The sequence below is a fragment of the Chaetura pelagica genome, unplaced genomic scaffold (genome assembly GCF_000747805.2).
Source record: "Chaetura pelagica isolate M959 unplaced genomic scaffold, ChaPel_1.0 scaffold215, whole genome shotgun sequence".
NCBI lineage: Eukaryota > Metazoa > Chordata > Aves > Apodiformes > Apodidae > Chaetura > Chaetura pelagica.
The window spans coordinates 558,026-567,830 of record NW_009953206.1 but is presented as its reverse complement, the minus strand read 5'-3'; the positions used below and the strand labels follow the sequence as shown (position 1 = coordinate 567,830).

The 9,805-nt window shown below is 45.6% G+C and overlaps 1 protein-coding gene across 4 annotated transcripts in view; it reads right to left on the bottom strand.

The window, feature by feature from the left end:
* Positions 1-2,048, bottom strand: part of ELK4 (ELK4, ETS-domain protein (SRF accessory protein 1)) — a 5,459-nt gene extending 3,411 nt beyond the window's left edge. For 2 of the 4 annotated variants that reach the window (XM_009997503.1, XM_009997504.1), the window contains exons 1-2: positions 1,842-2,048; positions 70-471 (exon numbers count right to left, since the gene is read on the bottom strand). In XM_009997503.1, the coding sequence (XP_009995805.1) occupies positions 70-471; positions 1,842-2,048 (609 nt within the window). Of the gene's footprint in view, position 1; positions 472-1,841 lie in introns of all 4 variants that reach the window. The other 2 variants (XM_009997501.1, XM_009997502.1) reach the window with 2 other exon arrangements.
* Positions 2,049-9,805: the final 7,757 nt, after the last annotated feature.

Here is a 9,805-nt window from a genome sequence, read left to right as displayed (position 1 = left end):
CAGGGGAAGAGAGGATCCGGTTGAAGTGGCAGCAGCAGAAGTGGCAGAGACTGCAGAAGGGGTAGAGACCAGGGGGGCAGAGGGAGGCTTTCTGGAGGGCATGGTTACAAACTTGATGACAGAAGGGGTTGGATCCTGAGCAGGCTTTTTCTCCATCAGCTTCTCAGCTGGATTCTCAATCTTGATGGACCTGAAGAGTTTTACGCCGGAAGAGTTGAGGGAGTTCAGAGTAAAGGAGGAATACAGGCCTGAGTGGATATAGTCATTGCGGCTGGAGGATTTAGCACATGACTGAGACTTTTCCTTCCCACAGTTTTCCACATCCTTTGGAGCACTGCTAACTTCTGCAAAACCAGCCACTTCAGGGTCTCCTTCTATTCGGCCCACAACAAGTGGATCCATATTTAAAATCTCCGGATAAGAAACAAACTTGTACACAAACTTCTTACCACTCACTTTTTTAATGATATTCTGTGGGTAAGAAGATACACATACAGATTTAGGCCTTCTTCAGATTAATTTTCTTCCCAGAAACACTGCATAAAATAGACCCAGGAATTAGATACTCTATAATCTTTAATCAAAAGTTGTGGGTCTTTCCTTTTTAAACACACACACACTTGCAATTCAGTTGTGCTCCCAAAGTATCATTTCCAGAACTCGTAGACAAAACACTAAAACAGGTGAGCTTAACTTGACATTAAATGTACTAACAACAGCCTTAAAACTGCCAAGCAATTCTATTTAATGCATTTTAAAACACCAGCTAAGACACAAAAAAATACCCATTATCCCCATGGAAGATCAGCACCCTGGGCACAGTGAGTGAAACCTAACAGCACAACCTGCAGAATTCCAAGCTTGCAAGTTTGCAGAATGGCAAACTAATACTTCAAATCAAATCATTTTTGTTCTTAGTAAGTAGCTGAACGAGCCAGCAGAATGTAGGCTCATCAGCTATGTCAATACCACAAAACAGCATCTGTGGAACTTGTTTTGCTCTCAGTGAAATGCCACACACGATCTGCACCCAAGATCCTTATTTATCATGCAATTATTATGACTGAGACCTCTCAGTACAAAGCCAGATTTGTGCCACCCAATAACAAACTCCAAGCAATGAACCACCTGCTACAAACTGACAGGTTCCTCAGAAACTCTGCTTTATTTTTTTATTTCCTACACCCACATAAGAACAGTTGTGGCATAAACAGCTCAGTGAAACAAAGGTGAGACTCCCCCAGTGCAGTTCTAGTTCAGCTTTTGACACTACTGAAAGACTCTCACAGTTATTAGAAGACATCAGCTAGAAAAGGGAAGCATCTTACTCTGCTGGACTAAATTCCCTGATCCCATTAGAGGCAAAGTTCTGAATAGATGGAGAAAAAGAAAAAATACTTTGAGCTGCTTCACTGAAAATCCTTATTTTGACAGTCCCTTCGCAGAGACAACTGCAGAAAAGCTCTCAAGGTGGTGCAATATTCACCATCTTAATCATAATCATTCTGCTGCTTTCCTTGGAGTGCTGGGGATTTTAACTCTTGCAAGGGCAATTTTTTTGGGAAAAGGTATTAGTATTCAAAGGCAGATTTGTATTAGCAAAGACATAAATCAAAGAAGGTAACATTTTGCAGAAAGATATCCAGAACCTTATAAAAAAACCTCGGGGGGGAGGAAGTGCAATGATAAACAAAAGAGAAAACCCTCTACAACAGAACCTGAAACACCTTCCTTAAGTCTGAAATGACACCCATCTCCTTGGAGAGAATGAAAAAAGGAAAAGAAAGCTCATTAGGCAGAAGCTGGCTAAGGATTGGAGGTGGATTTAGGGCCTTGGTTACCTTCACGTAATAGTATCTGAGCGCACGGCTGAGTTTATCATAGTTCATGCTGGGCTTGTTCTTGCGGATCCCCCAGAGTCTGGCCACCTCCTCTGCCTGCAGCAGCTTGAACTCCCCGTCGTTGGAGGTCCAACAGATGATATTCTTGTTCTGAGGCTCTTGGAGGAGCTGGAGGAGGAACTGCCACAGGGTGATAGCACTGTCCATAGCAGTAAGCTGAAATTCAGAGAGGCAGATAAGAGGCCACAGATTAGGAACAGAGCATTTTCCTCCTCTCCCTAGAAGGGGGTAATGGAGCAGAGATGTTATTTCCAAAGCCAGCAAGAGTAAAAATTATTAGTCACCAGTCGTGAAAGATGTTCCCTGCAGAACCGAGAGGCTGAGAGCCAACTGCTCTCCTCTCCTCCCACATGTCAGTACTTTTCACATGGGTTATATTTAGCCTCATTTAACTAAATCAGGTCACTTTGGGTAAGTTGCAATGAGTCACCACCCCAAAAAAATTTTTTTCTAAGTTGTTCCATGTTCACCCACTGACTTGAAGTGCTGAGAAACAGCTCAGGTGCACCCAGGTAAAAATCAAACCACCCCCTCCCTCCCCTATCTGCACCCACCTGCAGCCTCAGTGTCTTTGGGAGAACTGTGCAGATCAAGAACTGCTTAAGCTGCATGAAGGTGCCAGTGCAGAACAACCCAATTTCCCTTCAGTTCACATTTCCACTGCCTCTTTGGAAGCAGCCCTCTCAATCAACCCCCAATCTCCCCTCTTTCCAATCTCCCTTCTTTTCCAGGTATCATCCCTGTCTTCTCTCAGGGAGTAAACATGGAAGTAAGTAAAATTATTTTAAATGCTGCCTTTGCTCTTCTCTGGATTCCTTAAGTCTCACCTACATCAGTCACTTAGGCTGAGACTTCCTGGGACTAATGGCCTGTTGATCCATACACTTCCAGCACAGTTTTCTTGCACTGGAGCTGCAGATGTACAAATTCACCAAGGACACACAAGGCAGCACAGAGGATGTTCTTCCTTGACCATATCTGACTACACAAAACAGAACTTCCACAGGCATTTTTAAGCAGAACACTAATAATCCTGACTGCAGAAGGGAAGTATAAGATACACTGTGAATTTAAACACATAAAATTACATTAATTCAGTATCCCATATGGATTCTCTTATTCTGGAACAGAACAGTTTCTATTAATGCAGCTTAAACTTCTTCCAAAGAAACCAAGACAAACCCAGCCCCTCTGGAGTAAGAACCATCGCAATGAATTACACTGAAAACACGTTGATAAGTGTAACTGCTGGAGTATTTTTTCCCCACTCAGCCAAACCTCAGCCAAACCTACAGAGCACAGGGTTTTCCATCTGAGTCAACCTGCAGCCAAAGCCACCAAGTGCCATCCACCAGAAGCTCCAAAACAGAGAGACATCAAGTCCACCTCAGCGAGAAGCACCCACGCCTGGACTGTCTGCAGCCCATGTCTGCACAGGGATGAGTTTAAGATCCAGTCCGGACTGCCAGTTCATCTTCCTGACCAAAGCCTTTTATTCCAATCTCATTACTGCCCAGCACTTACCCAGCCCTATATAAGGAAGAGAACGGTCTACATATCAGAGCTTCAGAACTTAGTCAGCCCTGTAAAAGGATTGCTGCCCACAGTTTACACAGGACTACACATTCTTATTTAAATAAGGTGCCCCGGGGCAGGTACTTTTTTGGGCACAGCTCATTGCATTTAACCTATTTTTAAGAATACCTGCATAATGGCACCATTACATGACTACACAGGGATGTTACATTGATCAAGTCAGTCAAATTGCTGCAATTACAAGGAACAATCTCTAAGTGAAGGACACCCACACCACCTGGTTATGCTGGCCTAAGGTGCTTTCCTTGTTAATTACTGCCTGCATACAGCTCCATGCTTGCCCAAATTAATTGCTCGGCACTCTAAGGAAGTATCAGTGCCCTGCTCAGGGACTCTTCCCACACAGCACCCTGGCACATCAGCTGAACCCTACAGGAACTCAGGGCCAGGTAATCACACTAAAACTCTTCCAGGACTTCTCCTCTGACTTGTATTCACATTTGCCAACAACATTTCATCCCTGCCCACCAGCACCAGGCAGGACACATGCGCCACGAGCCCCGTTCTCTTGCCAGGATGATGCACAGGCAGGGTACACAGAAGGACGTGATCCCACCCTGCTGCAGAGCTGTCAATCCTGGGGAGATGTGTTAACAGGGAAAGAGGAGAACGAGGCTGAGTGATTAGTCCCACGCTAGGTTTATCTTCAGCACTTCCAAAGCCCACAAGCAACACTGCAGCAAACGGCACCGACTGATGCACCGGGAGGCAACCACGGAGAAACTGGATTAAGCAGCAGAATTTCAGTGTGGCAAAGGCTTTATTTTTTTCTCCTCCTGCTCCTAAAAAAACCCAACCTATGCAGGTTTCATCCCAGAATTTAAATGCTATTCTTTCATCAGGATGCTCCCCTTCAAGAAGTGCTTTTCCTATTATCTCACAGCTCAGCAGCCCCAGGGCAGGCAGGCACTAGTGCCCAGGTCACAGCTGGACTTGAATCCAGTTGGAGAATCCCAACAGCAACAGACCAGCACCAACTGGAGCAAAGCAGAGCACACATGGGGTGGCCAAAATTATGGGAGAACCATTTTTTTTTTAAAAAAAAAAAGTCACCTTTCCCAGTGGTGAGCTGTGTTGTTCTGAGGAACATTTACCAAAATAAAGAGTTCATGCTGCCTAAACCTGAACTATTTCAGCTTTCCAGGTGGAAGGATCCTTCTCCCAGGGCAGAGTTCCAGCCTGGACTGAAGTTACATTCTGATCAACTTTACTACTGATGTTTCTTGCAGTTACAGGCTTTAGGGCTGTCATGATTCCATCCATCATTTGATGGATAACCCACATGCCCCCAGCACCCTCTACTTTAAAAACCCTCATGCCAGACACATTAATAACAAGGTGGAAAAGTGTTATTTATTCCTTGCCTGTTGTAGAACAGGAGCAGAGAACACTCTGGAATTTTTAATGGGTATTTTTACTGTATATGAGAGAAGGAATATCCCTCTTTATTACAGAATATCACAGCTACAGAAAAAATAGACAGCCCAACACAACTGGGAGTAGAGCTTTCCTGAAGATTATATACAGACAATGGAAAGACCAGAAAATCACCCTGGTCAAAACAATGGGATCACAGTGGGATCCTGCCCCCTCAGATTCCAGGAGCAAGCTGTAACTGGGAAAATACAGTATGTATACAGGAGGCAGTGCTGTGTTGTGACCTGAGACATGTAATTTAACTTTTTTATTAAAGTTACTTTGATACTGTGTGAGAATACATCAAAGAACTGTTGCTTCTTCAGGAAAAAGCAGGATGAAAAACATCACAGAAGATGCAAAAATCAAAACCAGTACAGGCGAGATGAGCACTTCTTTGAGATGAACTCAGGATCACGTCGGAAAGGTTCCTCCTTCTCCAGCACCTGGGGCAGGAGGCACTTCCATGAGCCTCGACCCTGCAAGCACAGGGACTGAGCAGCAGTTCCAGCCCCCTGTGTTACCCCTGCTCTGCAGAACATCTCCAGCTGCCTTGGCGGGGGAACAACCATTACACCAAAGCCATTTTCAGGGCCACACACTCAAAAACATCCCCCTCCTGCACTGACACTGGAAGGAATTCAGAAGCTCCTCTTGTCCTTTTTTTTTTTTTTCCAGACATACAGTAAAACCCACATGCCTCAGAGATGCTACAGGTCCCTTAGTTAGAGAAATTAAAGAATTGAGGATGAGGACAGGAATCCACTGCCCCACTCCTACTCTGCACTAACAGTGGCAAGATGTTACTTCTCTCTTGCTTCATAAACAGCATTTCAGCTTCTTTCAAAACACTTCATCTCTCATGAAAAGGCACCAAGCTCCTAGCACAGCTCCCCATCAGCATAAAAAGCCCAGCAGTTTGATTGCTCTTTCTTCAGGATGAATACACCAATAATTACAAGAACACCACTGCAAAACGTCATTTTGCTGAAGGTTATTTTTCCTTATCAGAGTCCATGGAGGAAGAAAAAGGTCTCATTTTAAAAGACAAGGAGGGAATTAGGCAGAGAGGCAACACTGCTGCATCTGACTACAGCCTTTCCACTTCTGCACCATCTGAGTACAGGGAAAAAATAGTTGCTAGAGGCAGAGGGCAGTTATACTTTGTAATGAGTATGCCAAAATAGAGCACTATTATTGTCTTGAGATCTTCTCTGACGCCTACAGATGACCCTTGAAGTGTACTGAGGAGCTGACAGAACTTGGCTGCATTACTCTAAATACAAGTGCTGCAAACTTGAGCTTTCTCATGTTGCTGCAGCTTCGTCTGAGGTTGCTGTAGTTTTGTTTTAAGCCTTGAGTTTACAAAAAAGCCAGGACATGAGATATGCATCTTTTCCGGTGACTTCTCCTCCTGCCTCTGCGCCACAACGTGCTCCACACAATCCGTTTGATTGCAGAGCCTCAAGGCTCTGGCTCTGCTCTGGAAGTGGAGTGTGCAATCACGGGGTGGCAGACCAGGCAGGAGGGAGGTTTAGGAAGTGGCATATGGTAATCCCTCCCCGTGGCCACCAGCTATGCTTACTAGTGCAAAACAAACTCTTGGGTTCACCCCCCTGGTGCTCCAAAAGCAGAGGACACCTCACTGAGCAGCTGCCAGCCAGGCCCTAGGGAGGCGGCAGAGGCAGGACCAGGGAGGACCTGCCCTAACCCCTGTCCCCAAGGTCTTCTGGCAGATTTCCTGTGCTTTGACTCAACACCAAGAACAGCTCAAGTCATCTTTCACCTCGGTTTGTTCCAACAGCCTCTCATAAGCATCTGCAGCCTGATGGCTTCTGCAGATGGCCTCAATCGAGCAGTCAGGTCTGCAGCCTTGTCAGACCCACGCAGAAACAAAGGATGGTGCAAAGGAGGAAAAGGATGTCACACAGACATGACACAGAGAGCACAAAACCAACACCACCACGTATTTAAAAGGCACAGTTACAGCTGTCCAGGTATTTACAGAGAAGTGAGAGCTCAAAAGATGACTTTGGGAGCAGCACAGAACAGAGGTGAACAACACACGGTGACACAGAAACCTCTTCTCAGACCACAAACACTTTGTTTTTAAAAAGAACAACAACAACAAAAGGAACAAAAAAGGCAGCAATAGTAACTCGGAGATGGTGCTGGGGACCTGGTGGTGCAGGTCAGAGCCACGCAGGCCAGGGGGTGAGCAAACTCCTCACAATTCCAGGAAAGCCGGATTTGCTGTGGGTGCAACAAGCAGCACAACTGAACTGCTCAGAATTCCCTGTGCAAAACCATTCCCGTGGCTTCTCCAGGGTTTCAGATGGCCATGGTGTGTGAACAGAAGGAATGTGCAGACAATAACTCCTGCGACATTGTGCAACATTCCTGTGGACACAAGGCCTTGATAGCTGTTCCAGGGAAACAAACAACAGAACAACTTCGGTTGAAGATTTTTGGAGGTCACGGGCTCAACTCTGTGTTCAAAACAGGGTTAACTTCAAAGCTGAATCAGTCTTTCTAGTGTCTTTGTCCAGGCAACTAATAAAACATCTGCCCTTTACTGATATAAAAAGAAAAGGGACAAAGAGGTGCAACACTCATGATGAAGTGTCTTATTAAGTGGCCATCAACACACAGGCAAGCAACAGCTCCATTAGCACAGCACTTAAAATATCCCATCACTACTAAACCTTTCTTAAAATATTTTCAAGCTCTTGGGACTGCAGATCAGCTGAACCACTGCTTTTAGAATTCTAGCAACTCTTGACTCATTTTAGGAAGTCTCCTGCACAACATGTATGAAGCCTACTGCCCAAAAACCAGCCTCTCCAGGATGCCAGAATCCAGCTACTGACAAGGTCTGAGGTGGTGGGAAGCCTCTAAGGGTATTTAGCCCTTTTCCAAAGCACAAACAGCACTGTTAAAGTCCTTTAACTACTGTCACTATCACTTGTTTTGTTAGCTTCCTTCCCATACACAGGTGAATGACCAGTTAAAAGCCTGTTACAAGTGTAAAATAACTTTATTATTTACAAGGAGTTAAACTAGAGATGCAGACTTCAGCCTCTGCAACACCACCATTAAAAAAAAACAAACACAAACCCTGGCAGCTTTTCAAGTAGTAATCAAATTATAGATTCTCTAATAAAGGCTAAAATCAGGCAAGAGTAAGAAAAAAACCACCCCAGACTCCAATAAATTCTTGTCTTGCCCTTGGCTCTGGCAGTCACTGCACCGTTGTTTCCAAACCAGTCAGGAAAATCAGCTTGTTCTGCAGGAGAGGCCATGGTTATGGAGGCAGGAAGCTCCTTGGAAGGAAATGCTGGAGGATGTCCTCATGATAAGAGCTGCTCTGGAGTTTTCATTGCCTAATCCCACTCCAAGTTTGACAGTTGTATTTACTTAAAGCAAACGTAGCAATAAATTTTGGGTCCTTGGCTCAAAAATGAAGTTACTCTACACGACTTCAAGGTGTTAACAAACACCTGGGGGCTTAGGAGCTATTTGTTTCAGCTTTTTAACTCCTATTTGAGAAAAAAAAAAATACTTCCTTTTATAAGTATTTTCTAGTCTCTATCATTCAGATGCCAAAAAAGAAAAATCCTCTCTGTATTAGCAAACAAGCAACAGAAAACGAGTCATGAAGGAGAACAAGGAATCAGGAATCCCATCGTGTTTATGGCTCACGATGGGAAGACGAACCAAACAGCTTTTTTGTTTGTTGTTTAAAATCTGGAACCACAGACAATGGTTAGCATGGTTTCGACTAGCACACCCTGACAGTTTAAAATCCTGTAACCTGTTTGAACACAGGACTTCAAAGCACAGCCCATGTGCTTCCTCCAGCTGCTGCAGTCGCTCTGATCCTGCAGCCCTGGCTGAGGGTGACCAGCATCCCAGCACAGCTGGTTTCATGGCCAGCAGACCTCACTTCCCTGCTTTTCTGCACTTGGATGAAGAGCCTCCCTTTTTTTAATTCTCCTTCTACAGGGTAAGAGACTGAAGAAGACACGGGAAAGCTTAGGGCAAACAGAAAGGCACATTTCAAAAATGAAATGGCTTTGATCCAACTTGTTTGGTTTCTGACACGGATGTGACAGACTCTGGGTAAAACCATAAAAGTCCTTATTTCTGTGGCAGCTCCTCTCTAAGCAGATTACACTTGATTCCTCCGGATTTGCCACCACAACGGGGTGAGGGGAATGTTTACCAACAGCAGATCGAGTGAGCTCCAACAGGCAGCACACACAGCTGCTGAGAGCAGCAGCATCCTGGTTCAGGAGCGAGGGGTGGGGTCTCCACACCCTTGGAGCGACCCCTGACAACAGGTTAAATGCTCTAATGTTGATCCCAACTCGATGATGAAAAGGGAGCCTCATTGAAGACGGAAAGAGGTTTCCTTTAATCATGTTTATAATACACTCAGCCTGGTTGCCATGACGATGGAACAACTATTCTCTACAAACAGGCACCGAGACCCTAAAAATAAACAGGCCGACAAGGATCAGGAACACGCAGCTTTGTCAGGCTGTGCCTGGTGCAGGCAGCGGGTTTGGGATGGACGTGGTGGAGAGAAAGAAACGCCAGTGCCTGGATTCGGCCCCCACCGAGCAGCACACCCGCCCACCAACCCGCTCCTGCGCTTCTCAGGAGCTGCTACTTGAAAGCAACAGCAGTGAAGGCAAAAGGCTGGACCCCCCCCGGGCAGCAGAACAAGGGGGACGATCAGAAGTCAAGTCTGTGAAAATCAGCGCTGGGAGAGTCACACGCAAACACAGCAACCCGGCTGCAACGGCGCCGATTCACGTCCCTTCCCCGCTGCTCCGAGCGGGAGGCGCCGGCACCGGCAGGGCCGGGAGGACAAACAAACCAACCCC